At 41.0% G+C, this 25681-nt stretch overlaps 1 protein-coding gene across 2 annotated transcripts in view; it reads right to left on the bottom strand.

Annotated features, from left to right (window-relative positions):
* Positions 1-25681, bottom strand: part of ccbe1 (collagen and calcium binding EGF domains 1) — a 102205-nt gene that overhangs the window by 14970 nt on the left and 61554 nt on the right. For both annotated transcript variants that reach the window (XM_061927179.1, XM_061927178.1), the window contains exons 6-8: positions 12417-12526; positions 9800-9905; positions 7236-7375 (exon numbers count right to left, since the gene is read on the bottom strand). In XM_061927179.1, coding sequence (XP_061783163.1) covers positions 7236-7375; positions 9800-9905; positions 12417-12526 — 356 coding nt within the window. The remainder of the gene's footprint in view (positions 1-7235; positions 7376-9799; positions 9906-12416; positions 12527-25681) is intronic.

The raw sequence follows: 25681 nt of genomic DNA on the forward strand, positions 1-25681 counted from the left end.
TGACCACAAGCAGATCTTCGTGACGTAGCGTGTGGCCGATCCAGTACTGATGCACTGTAAATCATTTATTAAGCTCTGATGTGTCATAGATGCAAGTGACACGCCCTCTGTGATCAAATGTGTTATTTTATGTGTCACTTAACCCCATGAGGAATGATATAATATAATATAATATTTAATATATAATATTTTGTATAAACTTTAGATTACAAAGATTGCTCTTCTTCATAAGAGACACAGTTTGATGGTAACAGTTTCCTGAGTGTGGTTTTTACACACAAAGATTTTGGCACCGTTTTGACGCCGTAGTCGTCACTCCTGCTGTCTGGCGGAGTGAAGTGCAAAAGAAATACTGTGTACTGCCAAAATCACATGATTAGCGACTAGTTGACGTCAGGCTTAAAATATCATTGTGGTGCTTAAAGTCGACTACTTTTTTGCTCTATGTATTGTATTGGCCTTTTGTCATGTTATGTATTGAGCTTTTGTAAATGTTGCCATAGGGAAATATCTAAATTTGCTCCCATTATTCTAATGGGGGAAATGTCTCATGTAGAGATGTCCGATAATGGCTTTTTTGCCGATATCCGATATTCCGATATTGTCCAACTCTTAATTACCGATTCCGATATAGACTGATACTGATATATACAATCGTGGAATTAACACATTATTATGCCTAATTGTGTTGTGATGCCCCGCTGGATGCATTAAACAATGTAACAAGGTTTTCCAAAATAAATCAACTCAAGTTATGGAAAAAAATGCCAACATGGCACTGCCATATTTATTATTGAAGTCACAAAGTGCATTATTTTTTTTAACATGCCTCAAAACAGCAGCTTGAAATTTGGGACATGCTCTCCCTGAGAGAGCATGAGGAGCTTGACGTAGCTGGGGGTGTATATTGTAGAGTCCCGGAAGAGTTAGTGCTGCAAGGGGTTCTGGGTATTTGTTCTGTTGTGTTTATGTTGTGCTACGGTGCGGATGTTCTCTTGAAATGTGTTTGTCATTCTTGTTTGGTGCGGGTTCACAGTGTGGCGCATATTTGTAACAGTGTTAAAGTTGTTTATACGCCCACCCTCAGTGTGACCTGTATGGCTATTGACCAAGTATGCATGGGCATTCACTTGTGTGTGTGAAAAGCCGTAGATATTATGTGATTGGGCCGGCACGCAAAGGCAGTGCCTTTAAGGTTTATTGGCACTCTGTACTTCTCCCTACATCCGTGTACCACTCCATACAGCGGCGTTTTAAAAAGTCATAAATTTTACTTTTTGAAACCGGTACCGATAATTTCCGGTATCACATTTTAAAGCATTTATCGGCCGATAATATAGGCAGTCCGATATTATCGGACATCTCTAGTCTCATGGCTTCAACAGGGGCTTCATGGATTAAGCTTGCGTACGCACAAAAACCTGCCGTACTCACTTTTTCACAGCAAAGTTGAGATGTATCAAAAGGAGAAAGAGCGTGAAACTGTGCGGTTCCTCACGCCAACTTCATAGCTGGCACACACGCATTTCTACAGGCCGTGGATACTTTGGCGACACACAGAAGTGGTCGTTCGGGCTTTGCCAACATTTGATTTCAATAATGTTAAAAAGATTGAGGCAAAGACACAAAACTCATATTTCATATTTATGAGGGACGCCTATTGATTAATCCAGGTGATCATTTTGCCACCTTTGCTGTCACAATGTGTTTCTGACTCCAGCACCAGCTTGGCCAGTCGGGCGGACAGCAGCCGGTGGTTGCGGCACATTAATGGCACCGGAAACGGTCTGACTATGTCACGTACCGCTGTTACCCCAAGTAACTCTCCTGCGTTTTAATAATAAATTGAGTAATCAAAAAAGGGTCAAAGTCTTTCACATTCTGACATGCTGGCATGTTCAAATGTACTGTAAGAGATTGCAAACCAAATATTACATCACTTTCACATGAAACTCTAATCTGGCTGTGAGCAGGCTAATGTATGAACATATTTTGTTGTAAATTACACAAATTATATTTATTTTAGGGTAATCAAGAGTCACCCGCCTCATCTAAAGTTTTAGATCTTTTCAAACGGGGGTGCAGCACTACTTGATTGACTGCCCCTCACCTGTTTTGGCCATACACATCTCATCTTCGCCTTCCTCCTAATGTCAAACCATTTAATTTTTTAATTCATTTTTTTTAAGTTTGCGTGCGGTTCTCGGAGCTCACAGCATTAAAAAGGTTTACAATCTCTCTTTCATTCGCTCGAAACACGAGAAAGAAGCACCTCCTAGTGACTCCTACTGAATTTTGATTGGGCAGATCTCAGGCACATGGCTTATTTCTATATGACTTATTTATAAGGGGGCGTGGCGATCAATCATCTGCGATGAATTCCACATTGATTGGGATGTAACAAAGAAATGTGCTTGGATTAATTAATTTAATTGAAAATCATTTTTTTATGCGTACATCGTTTTCCGGATTTGAACGTACGCCAACTTTTAGCAAGAAATCTACGAAACTCTTAAAGGGGAACATTATCACAATTTTAGAAGGGTTAAAACCATTAAAAATCAGTTCCCAGTGGCTTATTTTATTTTTCGAAGTTTTTTTCAAAATTTTACCCATCACGCAATATTCCTAAAAAAAAGCTTCAAAGTGCCTGATTTTAACCATCGTTATATACACCCATCCATTTTCCTGTGACGTCACATAGTGATGCCAACACAAGCAAACATGGCGCATAGAACAGCAAGCTATAGCGACATTAGCTCGGATTCTGACTCGGATTTCAGCGGCTTAAGTGATTCAACAGATTACGCATGTATTGAAACGGATGGTTGTAGTGTGGAGGCAGGTAGCGAAAACGAAATTGAAGAAGAAACTGAAGCTATTGCGCCATATCGGTTTGAACCTGTGAGGGACTCGCATGGCTGCCGTTTGTGTGACCCCAAGATGCAAGAACCAGGATGAGGATGAGCAGGTAAGATGATTTTAATAATAAAACAACAGAGAAATGTAGCAGTCTTGCATACAACAGTTCCAAACATAGTCTATCGTCGAGCACTGAGGAGTGCTCGAGTGAAAACATAAATAGGCATATGCTGATTGGCAGCCGGTGTGGACCGGCTGCCAATCACCGTCAGGTGAGGAGAAAACAGTGCTCAGCGGAATCAACAGGAAATATAATGGACAGGAAGTAAATACAAAAACATGGAAACAAACCGAAATGAAGTGACAGATCGTCACAGGACCCCCCCCCTCAAGGAACAGATTCCAGATGTTCCCTGGAAACAAGAACGGAAATAAGTCCAAAAATTACGGGAGGGTGGAGGGAGGACATGGCGGAGGGTCGCCAGGCCAAGTGTCCCCGCAGCCAGCGAGGGAGAGTCAGGTGGCGGCGACGCGTTGAACGCCGCTGCCACTGGCGAGGTGGACGACCACGGAACGGCCACATTAGTGGCCGACAAGGAGGAGGTCGCGCAGCTGGCGGCGACGAGGATGACAGCGTCGTCGGTGGATCCTCTGCCGACGATAAAGATGGCGGCACCGTGCAGAGTCCCGCCGGTGACGCGGAAGACCTCCGCGCCGTGCGAACGCGTGCAAGAGATGATGTCATCGTGGGCGGAGTCGTCGACAATGATGACACTGAAGATGGCGGCGCCATGCGAAAGCCCGCCAGAGATGTGGTCGTGGGTGGATCCGCTGCCGACCAGGAAGATGGCGGTGTCGTGCGGAGTTCCACCGGTGACGCGGAAGATGTCCGCGCAGTGCGAAGGCGCGCCAGAGAAGATGAAGGTGGCGGCGCCGTGGAAAGAGACGATGATGTCTCCGTGGGAGGAGACGATGGCGGGGATGACAGCGGCGTGTGCTTGGCTGCACTGCTGCTGGTAGTAGCCCCCCCTCCACTAGGCGGATGCCAGACGCCGTCCACCACTGGGAGAAGGAGTTCTGGGTCTTTTATGTCCCCCGGTGCGAAAACCAGGGACGGGCGGAAGGGGGCCAGGAGGAGGGATAAAGATAAGTCCCTCGCCGAGTCCCAGCAGGAGGCCAGGAAGGACATCACGTTGGGCTCCACTGGAGCCTTCGCCGGACTGGCAGGATGAGCGGGAGATGGAAGGGATAGCAGCCGTGGTGCAGCTGCTGGAAGCTGCCTTGGAGCAGGAACGGGTGCTGGGCACTCAGCCGGTGTTGGTCGTCGTGGCGCCGCGACCGGCGTGCGACGCGGGGCTGTGACTGGCGTGCGACGCGGTGTGGGAACCGGTGGTCGACGCGCTGGCACAGGCGATTGCCGTGGAGCCGGGACAGGATGCACAGCAGGCGACGGGGAAGATGGCGGCAGTGGCCGGGAAGAGCGAAGATCCGGAACCGGCGGCCGAGCCGGGAAGAGCGAAGGCGGCGGTGGCCTAGCCGGTCGGAGAGCCGGAACCGGCGGTCGAGGCGGAGAGGGAAGGTCCGAGCCTGCTGTGGGCTGGGACCGCACAAACCTGGCTTTTAAGTCCTCCAAGAATTGTGCGGTCCAGAAGGTCGGCTGTGCATCGCCGACAGGGGTTCTCGCGAGGACACAATTTTCTGGCTCGACGATACTGTGAGGGACTCGCATGGCTGCCGTTTGTGTGACCCCAAGATGCAAGAACCAGGATGAGGATGAGCAGGTAAGATGATTTTAATAATAAAACAACAGAGAAATGTAGCAGTCTTGCATACAACAGTTCCAAACATAGTCTATCGTCGAGCACTGAGGAGTGCTCGAGTGAAAACATAAATAGGCATATGCTGATTGGCAGCCGGTGTGGACCGGCTGCCAATCACCGGCAGGTGAGGAGAAAACAGTGCTCAGCGGAACCAACAGGAAATATAACAAAATAAGAGCATTGACAGGAAGTAAATACAAAAACATGGAAACAAACCGAAATGAAGTGACAGATCGTCACAGAACCGTATGCAAGCGAAACCGACGAAAACGACACGACAGGCAGCGACACGGGAGAAAGCCAGGACGAATTCGGCGATCGCCTTCTAACCAACGATTGGTATGTATTTGTTTGGCATTAAAGGAAACTAACAACTATGAACTAGGTTTACAGCATATGAAATACATTTGGCAAGAACATGCACTTTGAGAGTGCAGACAGCCCAATTTTCATCAATTAATATATTCTGTAGACATACCCTCATCCGCTCTCTTTTCCTGAAAGCTGATCCGTCCAGTTTTGGAGTTGATGTCAGCAGGCCAGGGAAGCTAGGGTCGATATTCTTCTCTTGATCATCTTCGGTGGCATAAGGGACGGTGTGAGCCAAGACATCCAGGGGGTTTAGCTCGCTCGTCTGCGGGAACAAACTGCTGCCATTGCTTGCCGTGCTACCGAGGTCCTTTGTCCCTGAATTGCTCACACACTCCGGCAGATTCAATGGGGGTCTGGCGGCAGATTTCTTTGACTTTATCATTGGAAATGCATCTGCTTTGAGTGTCGCAGGATATCCACACATTCTTGCCATCTCTGTCGTAGCATAGCTTTCATCGGTAAAGTGTGCGGAACAAACGTCCAATTTCTTGCCACTTTCGCATCTTTGGGCCACTGGTGCAACTTGAATCCGTCCCTGTTCGTGTTGTTACACCCTCCGACAACACACCGACGAGGCATGATGTCTCCAAGGTACGGAAAACAGTCAAAAAAACGGAAAATAACAGAGCTGATTTGACTCGGTGTTTGAGAAAATGGCGGATTGCTTCCCGATGTGACGTTACGTTGTGACGTCATCGCTCCGAGAGCGAATAATAGAAAGGCGTTTAATTCGCCAAAATTCACCCATTTAGAGTTCGGAAATCAGTTAAAAAAATATATGGTCTTTTTCTGCAACATCAAGGTATATATTGACGCTTACATAGGTCTGGTGATAATGTTCCCCTTTAATATATGAGGCCCGAGGATACCTGAAGAAAATGTTGATATTTTCCGTATTAGAACTTAAGGATAATTTACATTTTTGGATATGTCGCTTATCAAAAGACTTTGAGGAAACGTTGACATTTGGGGAACATTTTGAAATTTTTGTTGTCCTAACATTTAGAAATTTATTTTAATTGGAATATTAGCAGAAAATTACAACATTTTCTTTCTCAGTAAAACTGCCTCAAATTTGGAAAAACCCCTTAAGGAAACACTATGAATAAAGTTTGACATTTGGAGCATATTTTTGACATATTTTTTTATTTGAAACATCGTGAACAAAATGGTCATATATCACTTCATTGGGAATGTCCTTTATCGGGATATTCGGCTCAAGTCAAGATTTGGAATATTTTTCTTTTTGGAACACTTGGGTGAACACTTTCTTTGCTTGTGACACCTTTTTTCTTTTAGAATTGTGTTGGGATATTTCCCTTCAGTTGAACATTTTGAGTGTTTGAGATATTTGTTATTTGGACATTTAAGGCAAATTTGGACATTTTCCATCTCTGGACTGTTAGCTCAGTTTCCTTCCTTATCGGGACATTTGAAGAAAATTTGGATACTCCCTTCACTCGGAAATTTGGCTCCATTTTTGTTATTTCCCTTATTGGGACATTGGGAGATGTTGGCCTTTTTTACATTTTTATTGAAAGCCCATCTTTACCTGAACTTTCCACTAGTAAATAGTTCCTTTCTTGTTAAGTAGAGACATCTTTGAAACATGGCCTCTTTCTACAGGGTGAACTTGTACTCCTGAGCTAATCAACATTAAAAAAGTAAGAGGGAATCAGTGTTTCCGATCGACACATGTGACCCAGTGATCTAAACCTCTAATGAGGATTAAGAGGTTGCAGAAGACGAACCAGTGAGCTCACGGTCAGAAACTTACAGTAGTAATTAAAACCCCTAAATGTGACTTGCGGGCTTTGGTAGTTTTGGCACAATAACGGTGCTCGCTCGTCTGATTGCAGGTGTTGATAGTGTCATTCATCAATATGGCAACCGAGAACCGCTTCTTACACATTCTTGGTTAACATCCCACTCATCAACATGAAAGGCTGACGCTCACAGGCAAGAAAGAGGCTGCGTGCTGAAAACACAATCATGCCAAAGAAAACCGCTCAAGTTGTCAAGGGATTAACCCTTCGTTGTTGTAGTTTACCTCACAAAAGGTGAACATTTTTATATAAATTAACCTTGCATAGCGAATAATGTCATCCACCAATTGAGTCATGCTCATTTTGATTGCACCTATCTATCAACGTAATAAATAAAAAGTACATATCCACTGACCACAGCTCCGCGAGGGCCTCGTTTGATGTGGGACAAGTCTGGTGTGGGCCCCATGGGACCCATCAAGCCCCTTGGTCCAGGAGGGCCTGGGGGCCCCAATTGTCCTTTAGGACCCCCTGGTCCTTCAGGTCCTGGAGTGCCTAAAACAACGCAGATGCACGATAAGGTCCACTAAATATTGTACATTTTTCTTTAGCCACTGAGCGGTTGATGAGACAAGCACTGTGGGGCAAGCTGTCATGCAAATGATGAATTACAGTGTGAAAAATGATACTTTGGCTATGCAATAATTGACTGTTATTTATCTAATTCTACCAACGGCAGTTTTTCTAGCATTCGTTATTATTTCAAAACATTCAAAATTCCATTTCCGGCCACAAAATTGGATTCACCTATGTATAGGCCAAAAGTTTGGACACACCTTCTCCTCATTAAATGTGTTTTCTTTATTTTCATGACTATTTACATTGTAGATTGTCACTGAAGGCATCAAAACTACAAACCCTGTTTCCATATGAGTTGGGAAATGGTGTTAGATGTAAATATAAACAAAATACAATGATTTGCAAATCATTTACAACCCATATTCAGTTGAATATGCTACAAAGACAACATATTTGATGTTCAAAAAAGTTTTTTTTTTGCAAATAATCATTAACTTTTGAATTTGATGCCAGCAACACGTGACAAAGAAGTTGGGAAAGGTGGCAATAAATACTGATAAAGTTGAGGAATGCTGATCAAACACTTATTTGGAACATCCCACAGGTGTGCAGGCTAATTGGGAACAGGTGGGTGCCATGATTGGGTATAAAAACAGCTTCCCACAAAATGCTCAGTCTTTCACAAGAAAGGATGGGGCGAGGTACACCCCTTTGTCCACAACTGCGTGAGCAAATAGTCAAACAGTTTAAGAACAACGTTTCTCAAAGTGCAATTGCAAGAAATTTAGGGATTTCAACATCTACGGTCCATAATATCATCAAAAGGTTCAGGGAATCTGGAGAAATCACTCCACGTAAGCGGCATGGCCGGAAACCAACATTGAATAACCGTGACCTTCGATCCCTCAGACGGCACTGTATCAAAAACCGACATCAATCTCTAAAGGATATCACCACATGGACTCAGGAACACTTCAGAAAACCACTGTCACTAAATACAGTTCGTCGCTACATCTGTAAGTGCAAGTTAAAGCTCTACTATGCAAAGCGAAAGCCATTTATCAACAACATCCAGAAACGCCGCCGGCTTCTCTGGGCCCGAGATCATCTAAGATGGACTCATGCAAAGTGGAAAAGTGTTCTGTGGTCTGACGAGTCCACATTTCAAATTGTTTTTGGAAATATTCGACATCGTGTCATCCGGACCAAAGGGGAAGCGAACCATCCAGACTGTTATCGACGCAAAGTTGAAAAGCCAGCATCTGTGATGGTATGGGGGTGAATTAGTGCCCAAGGCATGGGTAACTTACACATCTGTGAAGGCACCATTAATGCTGAAAGGTACATACAGGTTTTGGAACAACATATGCTGCCAGCTAAGCGCCGTCTTTTTCATGGACGCCCCTGCTTATTTCAGCAGACTGTTGAACAACTGAAGCTCTACATAAAACAAGAAAGGGAAAGAAATTCCACTTTCAAAGCTTCAACAATTAGTTTTCTCAGTTCCCAATCGTTTATTGAGTGTTGTTAAAAGAAAAGGTGATGTAACACAGTGGTGAACATGCCCTTTCCCAACTACTTTGGCATGTGTTGCAGCCATGAAATTCTAAGTTAATTATTTGCAAAAAAAAAAATACAGTTTATGAGTTTGAACATCAAATATCTTGTCTTTGTAGCGCATTCAATTGAATATGGGTTGAAAAGGATTTGCAAATCATTGTATTCCGTTTATATTTACATCTAACAATTTCCCAACTCATATGGAAACGGGGTTTGTATGAATGAACACGTGGAGTTACGTACTTAACAAAAAAGGTGAAATAACTGAAAACATGTTTTATATTCTACTTTCTTCAAAATAGCCACCCTTTGCTTTGATTACTGTATGCACACGTTTGGCATTCTCTTGATGAGCTTCAAGCACACCTGTGAAGTGAAAACCATTTCAGATGACGACCTCTTGAAAAAGCTCATCGAGAGAATGCCAAGAGTGTGCAAAACAGTAATCAGAGCAAAGGGTGGCTATTTTGAAGAAACTAGAATACAAAACATGTTTTCAGTTATTTCACCTTTTTTTGTGAAGTACATAACTCCACATGAGTTCCTTCATAGTTTTGATGCCTTCAGTGACAATCTACAATGTAAATAGTCCTTAAAATAAAGAAAACCCATTGAAAGAGAAGGTGTGTCCAAACTTTTGGCCTGTACTGTATATAAATATATATATATATATATATATATATATATATATATATATATATACACATATATATACTGTATATGTATATATACAGTATGTATATATATATACATACTGTATAAGCGGTAGAAAATGGATGGATGGATCGATATAATAGCTTTAGTTAAATTTGAGTTTAATGGTTCCAAACTGTAGCTTACCTGGTGGACCGGGAAGGCCCGGGGGTCCTGTCAAAAAAACTGTAGTGGACACTGGAATTTTGTCATTGGTCCTTTGCTCAAGAGCATCACCACTGCTTGACAGCATCTTGAAAAAAATAAATAACCCAAAAATTAAGTATTCCTAATGTGTCTTATTCCTTTGAGCATTTTTGCAGTCGAATATGAAAGCTGATCTTGCATGTGAAGTAGGTCAGCTGTAACCTTGACAGATGGAGGTTAGGGCAACCTGGGGCGTTCAGCAGTGTTATACTGTAAGCGCTCGGTATGCTAAGCAGCATCCTCAGGAAAAAAAAAGTTATCTCTGATCTCGAAATATATAACGTCGAGTGCGATCCCAGAGGGATACAAATCAGTGTTTGAGGCAAGTTGTGCTGTCAGCATCAAGCTCAACTCCAACCTCTCACCTTGACATGAACACTTGAACCCGGCGGAGAGGAGGATGCATTAAAATACACTGCTATAGGGTTTCGTACATACAATCAGTTGACACTCCATCAGGTACATCTGCAAAAATCTTGTACAAAGGTAACTATAAATGTGCGGTTATAGATGACCACCATATATCCCACTAGACATCTTAACAGCATTACAGTACATTTAAAAAAGTTTACTCCTATAATCATATAAATGTATTGTGAAAGCACATCTTTAAAAAACAGGCCTGTAAAATGAATCTAGTTTAATCAACTATTAAACAATATTTTGGTAAGTGAAATTTCAAGTCAAAAGAAAAATGTTCTAACATATGACAGTGTGTTTTTCAACTACAAAATGTATAAAGTATATTAACTTGTCTAATAAATTTAGGCAAAATAATAATATTGTAATGTAAACAATCTGATTATTTTTCATAACTTGAAACTGGAGATGTCCGATACAATCGGACTGCCGATATTATCGGCCGATAAATGCTTTAAAATGTAATATCGGAAATGATCGGCATCGGTTTCAAAATTATCGGTATCGGTTTCAAAAAGTAAAATGAATGACTTTATAAAACGCCGCTGTGTACACGGACGTGGGGAGAAGTACAGAGCGCCAATAAACCTTAAAGGCACTGCCTTTGCGTGCCGGCCCAGTCACACACACAAGTGAATGCAAGCATACTTGGTCAACAGCCATACAGGTCACACTGAGGGTGGCCGTATAAACAACTTTAACACTGTTACAAATATGCGCCACACTGTGAACCTACACCAAACAAGAATGACAAACACATTTTGGGAGAACATCCGCACTGTAACACAACAGAACAAATACCCAGAACCCCTTGCAGCACTAACTCTTCCGGGACTCTACAATATACACCCCCTGCTAACCCCTACCCCACCCCCCCACTTCAACCCCCCCACCCCCCCACTTCAACTCCTCCACCCCCCAACCCCGCCCACCTCAACCTCCTCATGCTCTCTCAGGGAGAGCATGTCCCAAATTCCAAGCTGCTGTTTTGAGGCATGTTAAACAAAATAATGCACTTTGTGACTTCAATAATAAATATGGCAGTGCCATGTTGGCATTTTTTACATAACTTGAGTTGATTTATTTTGGAAAACCTTGTTACATTGTTTAATGCATCCAGTGGGGCATCACAACAAAATTAGGCATAATAATGTGTTAATTCCACGACTGTATATATCGGTATCGGTATCCGTAATTAAGAGTTGAACAATATCGGAATATCGGATATCGGCAAAAAAGCCATTATCGGACATCTCTACTTGAAACATTAATAGACAATATTTATTTAATCAATTATTTCCTAGTTTTAAATCATTATTTTTTTTGAAGTTGTGTATTTAATAGACACAACAGTCATTTAATTTCAAACAGTGATACCGCATCATGCTTAATTGATTTTTTCCGAATATATTTCCTGGGGTTTTCTGCTCAGCGCTGACTGTTTTCTCTTGGAACCAAAATAAAAAAATGTCTTTAAGGTAACTGGCATGTTTCAGGAAATATTTCTCTTTATGTTTCTCAAGCTGCTGCATCTACCCAGAAGATGCAGAATTAGAATTAAATTAGGACTTAAAAACAATACATTTTCCGCTACAAGCACAGTAATATTGGTGATTTAAAATCCCAATATGAATTATTATTATTATATTTATCCATACAGTATGTTGTATCTGAAATGGGTGTCTCTAATATTGTGAGCAGTGAGTATGTACAGAGTCCAGCAGCAGGGGTTGGCAGACCACAGGACTGCAAGCCATTAATCATGTGATCCAGTAAGCGGTGCTGAGTGCCAGTAGTGGCGGATTCAGATACATTCGGACAACTGCAATCACACGGAGGGAAACATGACCATTGACGAGGAGTTTTCTGCTAATGTGCTGTCCAATTCGCATTTTAGGCAAACATCAAGCAGCTCCAGTGAGAGAAATATGTACAGGCCTTTTTATGTTTTCATAATGAGAAAATAAAGTAGTGTAATGCGCCTCCAGGGGGCTGCTAAAATGTGCCTCCTGCTGTCGGGTATGGACAGTGTGGAAAATAAAAGTGTGATGAAGTAGCAGATGATTTGTGCAGATATTTACACCACGGATGTCTGTGAGTTTGCAGGAATGCTGCAGTGTAGCGTTTATGTGTGTACCTTCTGTTTGAGCTGCAGCACGGTCGTCTTGATCTGCTGGAAGTCGTCGCACGTGGCCGAGCAGGTCCCCGCGTTCATCACGTTGTCGGACTGGTCCAAAATATGCAGCGCTGGAAGTTCAGTTCAGTTTCAGTTTATTTCAAACATGCATACGATACAATGTAATGCATCACACATTTCCAGTTGTTCCATTACAGCATGTCTGAAAAGGAGTAGGAAGAAGCAAAGCTTATTTAATCCTACCCCTTTTCATACCATAGCAATGTTATCCAATTTTCTTATTCTCTGTAACAGAAAAGTGAACAAATAAATAATAAATAAATAATATACCATAGTAGCAAACAAATATTAAATACATAAATAATCTTTGTCTCAATAAAAAAAAAAGGGTTCAAGATGTTCATCATAAAAAAAAGGGTTCAAGATGTTCATCATAATTCTTCTTCTGTGTACTTTGTGAACACTTGTAGTTTGAACAGTCTCTTAAACTGAATCATATTGGTGCTTTCTTTGATTTTTTAGCTTAATCCATTCCATAACTTAATTCCACATACAGATATGCTAAAGCTTTTAAGTGTTGTACGAGCATACAAATGTTTTATATTAGATTTTCCTCTAAGGTTATATTTCTCTTTTGTTGAGAAGAATTGTTGTACATTCTTGGGTAGCAGGTTCTAGTTTGCTTTGTACATCATTTTAGCTGTTTGCAAATGCACCAAATCGTTGAATTTCAATAATTGTGATTTAATAAATAAAGGTACGTACGTATGTTCTCTATATCCAACATTATGTATTATTCTCATTGATCTTTTTTGGAACACAGTTAGTGAATAAAGCGCACATTTGTCGTTGTTTCCCTATATTTCTACACAGTTAGTCCGATAAATGTTTGTTTCAGAGAATGATAGTGTTAGAATAATCATGAATATGTTATCACACAACTTTATGCTTAAGGGCCGTTGCTATATTTATTATCAATTGTGCTGAAGCTGTATTTGTATATCTGTGCAAAACTGGCAATCCAAAAGATTGCAAGTCGTCTCGTATCAGTGTCTGTGTCCAGGAACGGCCTGCTGACTGCCAAGGCCGAACATCGAGTACCGGGACGCAGACAAAGCAGAGACGGGGCGATATCACCAGCGTCAACACATTTGCATTTTATTAATAGTCATATATTGTGTCTAATTGGAGCTGTTGAGATTACCCCCCTTCCCTCAACGACAGCTTCAGTGATGTAACCAGGGACCTCCCAAATAAATAGAGGAAGCACGTGGGCTGGACTTTTAGAACGTAGTTTGGATCTGTAACTAGAGTACAGCCTAAAACACGTCTCTCCTCAATTGAGCAACATTTAACTCTGTCTCTGCATGATTCCTTACTTTTCGTCTGTTTAATAGATGTCATCAGTGTTTGAACCTGACAGATAGACAAGAGAAAAGACGAATGAAAGCTTGCATCTTAAAGGGCCCCTCTAATGCTGACAACATTGGCACTTATTTCATAGTTCTGGACCTAAAATGTATGTCTACAGGTGACATTTGCTCCAAAATAGGGATAGGCTCTACCCCGATAGGGACAAGAGGTAGAAAATGGATGGATGGATAGACAGAGTAGTGATTTTAAGCTTGTTTTCTAACACGTTTTAGCACAGTTTGGAACGCCCACTTTTAGCTCCAAAATGTAGGCGGACCTGCTGATGTCAACTACAGAAGACTGGAGGTAATTGTATGTTGCTTAGTGTTTTGATAGCATCTTTATTCCAATATTTCTGTGCAGAATTTTAAGAAATTAGCAAAATACTTAGAGGGGAGAAAATCCGAGTCAGAACCTGCGGAAAAATATTCTCATATTACGTCTTAGACACGTTTTTTTGCTACTTCCCGCCACGGTGGTGTCACTAGAACTTTGCAGTTCCTTCTTGAAACAGACACACCAGCGGCGTGCCTAATTGAGCTTTTTTGCCTCCGTGGATGCAGTGTTTTCATCGAGACTTTGTGGCTCCTCATCGGCTCGGAGCAGACACACAAGTGGCTACATTATGGAGCTTAATAGTATTCATATCGTAACCAAAAGAGTGGACAGATAAAAAAAAAAGAAAAGAAAAGTTAAACCGCTAATATTCTATTTTGCGTCCTCTTCTACTGATGTTTTAATGCTGCTATTGTACCTTAAGTGGAGTTGATCTGTGTTTGAGAAAATGCTAAAAGAACATTGATAAGATACTTTGTCTTCAAGAGTAATTCCCATATCGAGTAGTTTTACAAAGGTGGGAACACACGGCCATGCAAGGCCTAAAAAAAGAACAATAATTAAAAATGTCATAGGAAAGCTTAAGAAAAGGCCCATTGCAGGCAGACACTAATATAAGGAAACACAAGCTATGGTGTTTATAAGTGATCATATACATGTGTTGCTCCTAATGTTAACTACAAACCCCGTTTCCATATGAGTTGGGAAATTGTGTTAGATGTAAATATAAACGGAATACAATGATTTGCAAATCCTTTTCAACCCACATTCAATTGAATGCACTACAAGGACAACATATTTGATGTTCAAACTCAAAAACTTTATTTTTTTGTGCAAATAATAATTAACTTAGAAATTCATGGCTGCAACACGTGCCAAAGTAGTTGGGAAAGGGCATGTTCACCACTGTGTTACATGGCCTTTCCTTTTAACAACACTCAGTAAACATTTGGGAACTGAGGAGACACGTTTTTTAAGCTTCTCAGGTGGAATTCTTTCCCATTCTTGCTTGATGTACAGCTTCAGTTGTTCAACAGTCCGGGGGTCTCCGTTGTGGTATTTTAGGCTTCATAATGCGCCACACATTTTCAATGGGAGACAGGTCTGGACTACAGGCAGGCCAGTCTAGTACCCGCACTCTTTTACTATGAAGCCACGTTGATGTAACACGTGGCTTGGCATTGTCTTGCTGAAATAAGCAGGGGCGTCCATGGTAACGTTGCTTGGATGGCAACATATGTTGCTCCAAAACCTGTATGTACCTGTCAGCATTAATGGCGCCTTTACAGATGTGTAAGTTACCCATGTCTTGGGCACTAATACACCCCCATACCATCACAGATGCTGGCTTTTCAACTTTTGCGCCTATAACAATCCTGATGTTTTTTTTCCTCTTTGGTCCGGAGGACACGACGTCCACAGTTTCCAAAAACAATTTGAAATGTGGACTCGTCAGACCACAGAACACTTTTCCACTTTGTATCAGTCCATCTTAGATGAGCTCAGCGAAGCTGACGGCGTTTCTGGGTGTTGTTGATAAACGGTTTTCGCCTTGCATAGGAGAGTTTTAACTTGCACTTGCAGATGTAGCGACCAACTGTAGTTACTGACAGTGGGTTTCTAAAGTGTTCCTGAGCCCATGTGGTGATATCCTTTACACACTGATGTCGCTTGTTGATGCAGTACAGCCTGAGGGATCGAAGGTCACAGGCTTAGCTGCTTACGTGCAGTGATTTCTCCAGATTATCTGAACCGTTTGATGATATTACAGACCGTAGATGGTGAAATCCCTAAATTCCCTGTAATAGCTGGTTGAGAAAGGTCTTTCTTAAACTGTTCAACAATTTGCTCATGCATTTGTTGACAAAGTGGTGACCCTCGCCCCATCCTTGTTTGTGAATGACTGAGCATTTCATGGAATCTACTTTTATACCCAATCATGGCACCCACCTGTTCACCAGTGGGATGTTCCAAATAAGTGTTTGATGAGCATTCCTCAACTTTATCAGTATTTATTGCCACCTTTCCCAACTTCTTTGTCACGTGTTGCTGGCATCAAATTCTAAAGTTAATGATTATTTGAAAAAAAAAAAAGTTTATCAGTTTGAACATCATATATGTTGTCTTTGTAGCATATTCAACTGAATATGGGTTGAAAATGATTTGCAAATCATTGTATTCCGTTTATATTTACATCTAACACAATTTCCCAACTCATATGGAAACAGGGTTTGTATATCACTTTTAAAGTAATCATGGACCAGGGCGACAAAAACATGCAATTAAGTCATGAAAATAATAATTTTACATGCATTTATACACACTGTCTATGTGGGGAAATGGGCTCCAGTTGTGTAGCTGACTTCACACCAAGAGGGGGCGGCATATCGAGTCTGGCAATGGAAAGGGGACGTTCCAAGTACAGTTAGTTATCTACCAATTACTCAAAAACTAATTGATTTTATGGGAAATGACTGCCAGATTAATTTTGAAGAGCAAAAAGTACAGAATTTGAAAATTCGGTCCTCTGGACGCTATGGGTGCTTCCTTAGTGAGAAAATTATTTTCATCTACATTCAAAGTTTCTCATGGAGCAAAGAGCAAAACGCATGGTTGTAGATGACAACCATGTAACCGACCACGTATGCTCAAACCTGTTTAGAAAATTAATCAGGTACCAATGTGCCGATTTTTCTAAAAGTTAGAAATTCTGTCAAATAGCATAAGACTTGACTTACTAATCAAACTGTAATGTTCTTGATATATTTTGATTGTTTTTATGACATCATCGTGTACTGTAGAGTCTCACTTATTATTTATTATTAGCCTTTATTTAACCAGGTAAAATCCCATTGAGATCAAATATCTCTTTTCCAAGGGAGACCTGGCCAAGAGGGCAGCAGCAAGGTTACATTAAAAACAGTAAACAAATACATAAAACATCACATTTACAACATTAAAACTTGTTCACATGACACATGTGCATACAGACAAGGTAGACTGCAATCCTTTCACAGAAGCTTTAAACTCATTCAACGTAACTAGGGTTTGAAGTTTAATGTTCGATTGTAGGTTATTCCAAGCCTTCGGTGCTGAAAACCTAAATGCTTTCTTGCCCAGTTCAGTTCTTACTTTGGGGACGACAAATTGCAGAACATTCATTGAATGAAGATTGTGACTTCCTTGTTTCTTTGTTAAAAGACAAGACAGATAAGATGGAGTGATACCCAGAATGGTTTTGTAGATGAAAACATACCAATGATTGAGGCGTCGAGCACATAAAGATGTCCAGTTAACCATTGAGTATAACACACAATGGTGAGTAAGGGGAGCGCAGTTGGTGATGAATCTCAGTGCCCCGTGGTACACACTATCCAGCTTGTGGAGACAAGCAGCAGTAGCATTCATGTACAACACATCTCCATAGTCAATAACAGGTAAAAAGGTTGTTTCCACCAATTTCTGTTTCACAGTAAAAGGAAAGCAAGACTTGTTTCTATAATAAAATCCCAGTAAAAGTTCCAGTTTTTTTTTTACAACATACTGAATGTGCTCCTTAAAACTCAAGTGGTCATCAATTAAAAATCCTAAATATTTAAAAGCAGATACTAACATAATTTGTTGCCCATTTCTTGTTAAAATGTTCTCACACAGTGATGATCTTACAGTTTTTGATGTGGTAAAGAGCATACACTTTGTTTTCTCTGCATTTAAAACCAGTTGAAGATAGCAAAGTTGTTCTTGTACTCTGTCAAATGCATGTTGTAGATATTTAAAAGCCTCAGCAAGAGTGGGTGCTGTGCAGTATATGACAGTATCATCAGCATAGAAATGGAAAGTTGAGTTCGGAATATTCTGTCCAAGATTATTTATGTAAATAGTGAATAATAAGGGGCCCAATACAGAACCTTGAGGGACACCCTTTTTCACTTGCATTACGTCCGAGGAGGAACCTTCTATCTGAACAGCCTGAGTTCTACTTGTGAGGTAATTTGCAAACCATCCAACTGCTTGCTGAGAAAAACCAATAGCTGAAAGACGTTTGATTAAAATGACATGATCAACAGTATCAAATGCCTTTGAAAAGTCAATAAAGAGGGACAGACAGCACTGCTTCTTGTCAAGAGCTTCAGTTACATCATTTATAAACTTCATAGCAGCAGTAACAGTACTGTGATTTCTACGAAAACCTGACTGAAATGGTGACAGAATAAAATTGGTGTCCAAAAAGTCTTTTATCTGTTCACTGATAAGGGATTCAAGCACTTTTGCCAGAACAGAGAGTTTAGAGATCGGTCTGTAATTATTTAGATTACTAGGGTCACCTCCTTTTAATAGGGGGATTACAAGGGCAGATTTCCAATCCAAAGGGATTTCATTTGAAATTAGAGTAAGGTTAAAAATGTGAGTCAGTGGTTCAGCTATAATTTCAGCTGCTAACTTTAAAAAGAGCGGCTCCAACTTATATGAGCCAGCTGGCTTTCTAGGTTTAAGTTGTTTTAGAGCCCTCGTGACCTCTGTTGTGGTAAAGGGCATCACACAAATGTAATGGGAAAATCATTGCCGCAAAGTTCTTAACCTTTATGACCTTGGGGCCCTACTCTTCCACTACAAAGTGGCCTGGGGCCCACTCAAATATCAACACTGAATTATTCATTTTCCTCTTGATTTTAATCATATTCAATAAATATACTGTATCTAACCTACTAACAGTTTAACAAGATACACATTTGTTAAATGAAATGAAACCATGCGTTAATCACAAAGATTATTTTCAAGGCTTAGGTCAGGCTGATTACAAAAGTAAATACCGTATTTTTCGGACTATAAGTCACAGTTTTTAAGAGACTAGACGTATAAGATTTCATGGGATTTAGCGATTAGGAGTGACAGATTGTTTGGTAAACGTATATAGCATGTTCTATATGTTATAGTTATTTGAATGACTCTTACCATAATATGTTACATTAACATACCAGGCACGTTCTCAGTTGGTTATTTATGTGTCATATAACGTACACTTATTCAGCCTTTTGTTCACTATTCTTTGTTTATTTTAAATTGCCTTTCAAATGTCTATTCTTGATGTTGGGTTTTATCAAATAAATGTCCCCAAAAAATGCGACTTATACTCCAGTGCGACTTATATATGTTTTTTTCCTTCTTTATTGTGCATTTTCGGCAGGTGCGACTTATACTCCGGTGCGACTTATACTCCGAAAAGTACGGTACTTATCAAATATATTGCAAAAGATTGAAGAAGACTCATACAAACTGATGAAAATAAATGTACATACAAATACACAGTACTAAAATAAAATATCCATCCATCCATCCATCCATGCATTTTCTACCGCTTGTCCCTTTTGGGGTCGCGGGTGGTGCTGAAGCCTATCTCAGCTGCATTCGGGCGGAAGGCGGGGTACACCCTGGACAAGTCGCCACCTCATCGCGGGGCCAACACAGATAGACAGACAACATTCACACACATTCACACACTAGGGGCATTTTTTTAGTATGTTTAACTAAATTAATAAATAATAATAATATACGTCATTTTCAAATAAACTTAGATATAAGTGCAAATGAAAACACAGCTTCCCTATTTCAGTCATAACTTTTGCACTGAAGAAATTTCTCCAGACTTCTTCTGTTTGTTTGAGATTGTCATTACTGCCACAAGTGGTGGAAAAGTGTATTACAACTAAGTACCGCTGCGACCCATATTGACAGCAGACAAACAGATATTTTTTGGCGGCCTTCAAGGAGCCGCTTGCGGCCCAACAATGGGCCCTAAGGTAAGAAACACACCTCTAAAGGATACTATGCCTCACTCAATCAACCGTCAATCCCAGTTGATATGCCAAAACCACAGACAAGAAGTTTGGTACAAGGAAACAAAAAACAACATAATAAAATATATTTAAAGGGGAACATTATCACCAGACCTATGTAAACGTCAATATATACCTTGATGTTGCAGAAAAAAGACCATATATTTTTTTAACCGATTTCCGAACTCTAAATGGGTGAATTTTGGCGAATTAAATGCCTTTCTATTATTCGCTCTCGGAGCGATGACGTCACGTTGTGACGTCACATCGGGAAGCAATCCGCCATTTTCTCAAACACATTACAAACACAGAGTCAAATCAGCTCTGTTATTTTCCGTTTTTTCGACTGTTTTCCGTACCTTGGAGACATCATGCCTCGTCGGTGTGTTGTCGGAGGGTGTAACAACACGAACAGGGACGGATTCAAGTTGCACCAGTGGCCCAAAGATGCGAAAGTGGCAAGAAATTGGACGTTTGTTCCGCACACTTTACCGACGAAAGCTATGCTACGACAGAGATGGCAAGAATGTGTGGATATCCTGCGACACTCAAAGCAGATGCATTTCCAACGATAAAATCAAAGAAATCTGCCGCCAGACCCCCATTGAATCTGCCGGAGTGTGTGAGCAATTCAGGGACAAAGGACCTCGGTAGCACGGCAAGCAATGGCGGCAGTTTGTTCCCGCAGACGAGCGAGCTAAACCCCCTGGATGTCTTGGCTCACACCGTCCCTTATGCCACCGAAGATGATCAAGAGAAGAATATCGACCCTAGCTTCCCTGGCTTGCTGACATCAACTCCAAAACTGGACAGATCAGCTTTCAGGAAAAGAGAGTGGATGAGGGTATGTCTACAGAATATATTAATTGATGAAAATTGGGCTGTCTGCACTCTCAAAGTGCATGTTGTTGCCAAATGTATTTCATATGCTGTAAACCTAGTTCATAGTTGTTAGTTTCCTTTAATGCCAAACAAACACATACCAATCGTTGGTTAGAAGGCGATCGCCGAATTCGTCCTCGCTTTCTCCCGTGTCGCTGGCTGTCGTGTCGTTTTCGTCGGTTTCGCTTGCATACGGTTCAAACCGATATGGCTCAATAGCTTCAGTTTCTTCTTCAATTTCGTTTTCGCTACCTGCCTCCACACTACAACCATCCGTTTCAATACATGTGTAATCTGTTGAATCGCTTAAGCCGCTGAAATCCGAAGTAATGTCGCTATAGCTTGCTGTTCTATGCACCATGTTTGTTTGTGTTGGCATCACTATGTGACGTCACAGGAAAATGGACGGGTGTATATAACGATGGTTAAAATCAGGCACTTTAAAGCTTTTTTTAGGGATATTGCGTGATGGGTAAAATTTTGAAAAAAACTTCGAAAAATAAAATAAGCCACTGGGAACTGATTTTTAATGGTTTTAACCCTTCTGAAATTGTGATAATGTTCCCCTTTAATTAAAACACTAAAAAGAACTACACCTCAAATTAATGAGCAGTGGCAGTATGAACCTGCTGTAAATCAGTGGGATACATTCCAATATGAAAATGGATCAGTGTTTATTTGGGAAGTATGGAAATAGACAGTTGCACAGCGTCGTGCCGCTGACATGTTGAGACGTGCTACATCACACCTCGCGAGCTTGCCGCCAGTCATTCGTCGCCCTTTGACTCGAGACACAGGGACGTTTCAGTCCAAATTCAAACCCCAGATTTCCTCATTTTCCGCTGTCATTCACATTTATTTCTCTAGTCGAACGTGAAGTAATTATCGAAGTAACGAGAAGAGTACAGAGGTTGGTTTTGTTTCCAGCTGGGGACTACAAGTACATATTTAGTGGCTGAGTGACAGTGCCTGGACCTTTTTTCCTTAAAAAAAAACAGGCGCACATGATTCTGCTGTACGTGCTGGGGTTTCCTCACGCCGCCACTTCTGTTGTTTTTGGTAACCAAAGTTTTTGGTTCCTTTTGGGAGGAAGTGGCAAACGTGCAGCCTCATTGGCGACGGAACAGGCGTGGACATCTTGTTTTCTTTTTAATGGTCCAAATCCTTTGTGATGTTTTCCTCAAGAGCATCGGGCAAACCAGAGAAGGACCCGGGAGTCGATGGGGTCAGAGGTCAAACTCAGGAAGCAAAACTGCTCTGACATAAGCGATATGTAATGAGTACCAGCTGTCACTGTTTGCATTAGAACCTCGCTCACACATTCTCTGTGGCGACGTCGGTATAAGTGGCATAATCCAGCAGGTGGCGCTGTGTGTTTAATAGAAAGTAATGATTTAATTACATAATGAATCTGCCTACCATAAATTCTCCAATTAACGCTTGTATTCAGTTAACCCTATAGTCGCCGGCTAAGTGGTCAACAAAACTAAATAACTGCCAGGATCTCTAATTAGCACCGGGTCAAATAACATCCTTGGCTGTGGGCAACCTCCTAAAGTATTGTTTGTCCAAAAAAAAAAAAAAAGTAGCTATATTTGAAGTTTAATGACAGGTCACCATCCAGCAGCTTTATCTACATGCATGGGCGATATATCGAATATACCGTATTTTTCGGAGTATAAGTCGCACCTGCCGAAAATGCATAATAAAGAAGGAAAAAAACATATATAAGTCGCACTGGAGCCCGGCCAAACTATGAAAAAAAGTGCGACTTATAGTCCGAAAAATACGGTACTTGTTATGAAGGAATAATTAATTCCCAAGAAATACAGCAGGGGGTCCATCGTCTGGTGGAGGTTTGGCTTCAAGCGGGAAGATGTTGAACAGACAACCGTAATATGTCAAGTATGCGGCAAAAGCGTTGCTACAAAAAGTAGCATTACTGCTAATATGTAGCATCATTTGAAAAGTCACCCGCTAGAGAATGAAGAGTGCTTGAAACTCTGCATGTCAACATCTCCGTTCGGTGCCACACCAACAAAATGCCGAAGCAACCATTTCCAGATCAACATGGTATGAAAAAAATAGTCAACAACAGAAGGAGGTAACGTCCGCAGTAACCTACTACATAGCGAACGACTATGTATACACTATTTGATTTCCTTTTATGCAGCTAATTTTCATTTGACACTTATTGAAATATCTTGTGTGACATCATGCACAAAAGTGCACTTTATTTGTTTTAAACTATTGTAGTGGCGTTCTGTACAAAAAGTGCACTTTAATTTAGTGTTGTTTTGATATGTCATTTTAGTGACATCATGCACAAAAGTGCACTAATAGCTTGTTTTAAAATGTCTCTGACAATCTTGCACTTTCTCTTTTGGAAATGACATGAATGTTTGTGCCACTGCTTAATAACTGTATAATAAATACAGTTTTGGTAAATTGACTTTGTTGTGATTTCCCTCTCTGCATGAAAGTTTAAAATGAGCATATATTAATGCAGTATGAACAAGAATGTTTTAATGTAGACACATAGAATCATCATACTGGTGTGATTATATGCCATCCATCCATCCATTTTCTACCGCTTATTCCCTTTGGGGTCGCGGGGGGCGCTGGAGCCTATCTCAGCTACAATCGGGCGGAAGGCGGCGTACACCCTGGACAAGTCGCCACCTCATCGCAGGGCCAACACAGATAGACAGACAACATTCACACTCACATTCACACACTAGGGCCAATTTAGTGTTGCCAATCAACTTATCCCCAGGTGCATGTCTTTGGAAGTGGGAGGAAGCCGGAGTACCCGGAGGGACCCCACGCAGTCACGGGGAGGACATGCAAACTCCACACAGAAAGATCCCGGGCCCGGGATTGAACCCAAGACTACTCAGGACCTTCGTATTGTGAGGCAGATGCACTAACCCCTCTGCCACCGTGATTATATGCATTAAGTGTTAATTCAAGGCTAAGGCAAAATATCGAGATATATATCGTGTATCGTGACATGGCCTAAAAATATCGAGATGTTAATAAAAGGCCATATCGCCCAGCCCTACATGCATGTAGCATGCTGTTGCTAACAGTGTGACACTGCAATGCACTGCCGTGTGAACGCACCACTTTTATTAATGTCGACGGAGCAGTTTGCTACCTATCGTTTCTACAACACTGGCTCTGTTGCTGCAGTGTTGTGCAATATGCTTGTTAGTAAATGACCGTGTGGTGAAAGGCATCATTGTTGAACACTACAAACTCTGCCGACCAATGCGAAGCCAAAAGAAAGTAAAAAATAATGATGTCAGTAAACTATTGCTTGTATTCTGACACGTGACTTCTTCTCGGAAGTGAAAACCAGTGATGGTCAACCAAGCTAAGACGGCTGTTATACAGCAAGCAGCGTGTGCACTATCTGAGTACAGAAGGGGCCTATATATTCCTGCGAAAAGCAGATGCTAGCAAAAAATCCAACTATGCAATGGAATAGATCCCTATATCGAGTGATATCAAGGATTATCTCTTGTCCGCGTTCCCAGACATGTCGAACTATCGTGTGCTCCAGACGCCATTCTACACGACAAAACAGATGAAAACTAGGAAAAGCATGAAGGTCTACAACTTCTTTGTGTGTTGCTCGGTCAAGGACATTGGTATCAAGACTCTCCCAGATAAATATGTATGGTTTTTGCTTGGGTAAGGTTGCATTTCAAGGTTTAACTCTGCGTCAACAGCCATGTTTGTTGCACACGCTGTTTACGAGTACACGTGTTTTCCCCGTCTTCGAATCTAACTATAGATGTCTAACTATAGATGTGCTGAATGCTTCATTGACTGTTATAGGCGCAACATATGTTGCGATCCAAGCAACATCTTTTCATGGACGCCCCTGCTTATTTCAGCAAGACAATGCGAAGCCACATTCTGCACGTGTTACAACAGCGTGGATTCGTAGTAAAAGAGTGTGTGTACTAGACTGGCCTGCCTGTAGTCCAGACCTGCCTCCCGTTGAAAATGTGTGAACATTTGTATTGCTCCATTTGTAGTGTAAAAAAGTTCATTGTCATTTCTGTATTATTATTTATTTCACCAACTGCTTCTTTGCTATCACGTTTACTATCATATTTGTACATATCATATTTGCTGATGTTCTGTTGTTGTTGTTATTGTTGTGTTTGTCTCTCTGTCTTATCCCCCTCTTGTCTCCACAATTTGATAATAGAAATCCATTGAATAAAGTAAAATACAAATAAGGCAACAAGAGAAGTATCCCCCACTTCTCTTTTGTAAAGTAAATTTGTACAGCTGATATGGGCATCAACATCAACATTATGATTTGCCTGAGAAGCTGGACAGGACAAAAAAAAAAGAAAATGTGTGGCACAATACAAAGCCTAAAATACCACAACTTGAACCACGGACTGTTGAACAACTTAAGCTGTATATCAAGCAAGAATGGTAAACAATTCCACCTGAAAAGCTTCAAAAATTGGTCTCCTCAGTTCCCAAACGTTTACTGAGTGTTGTTAAAAGGAAAGACCATGTAACACAGTGGTAAAAATGCCCCTGTGCCAACTTTGCAATGTGTTGCTGCCATTAAATTCTAAGTGAATGATTATTTGCAAGTTAAGTTTCTCAGTTTGAACATTAAATATCTTGTCTTTGCAGTGTATTCAATTGAATATAGGTTGAAAAGGATTAGCAAATCAATGTCTTCTGTTTTTATTTACAATTTACACACCGTACCAACTTCACTGGTTTTGGGTTTTGTATGATCAAAGCTCAACTCTTAAGTTT

This window comes from Nerophis lumbriciformis, linkage group LG32 (assembly GCF_033978685.3).
Source record: "Nerophis lumbriciformis linkage group LG32, RoL_Nlum_v2.1, whole genome shotgun sequence".
NCBI classification, from domain to species: domain Eukaryota; kingdom Metazoa; phylum Chordata; class Actinopteri; order Syngnathiformes; family Syngnathidae; genus Nerophis; species Nerophis lumbriciformis.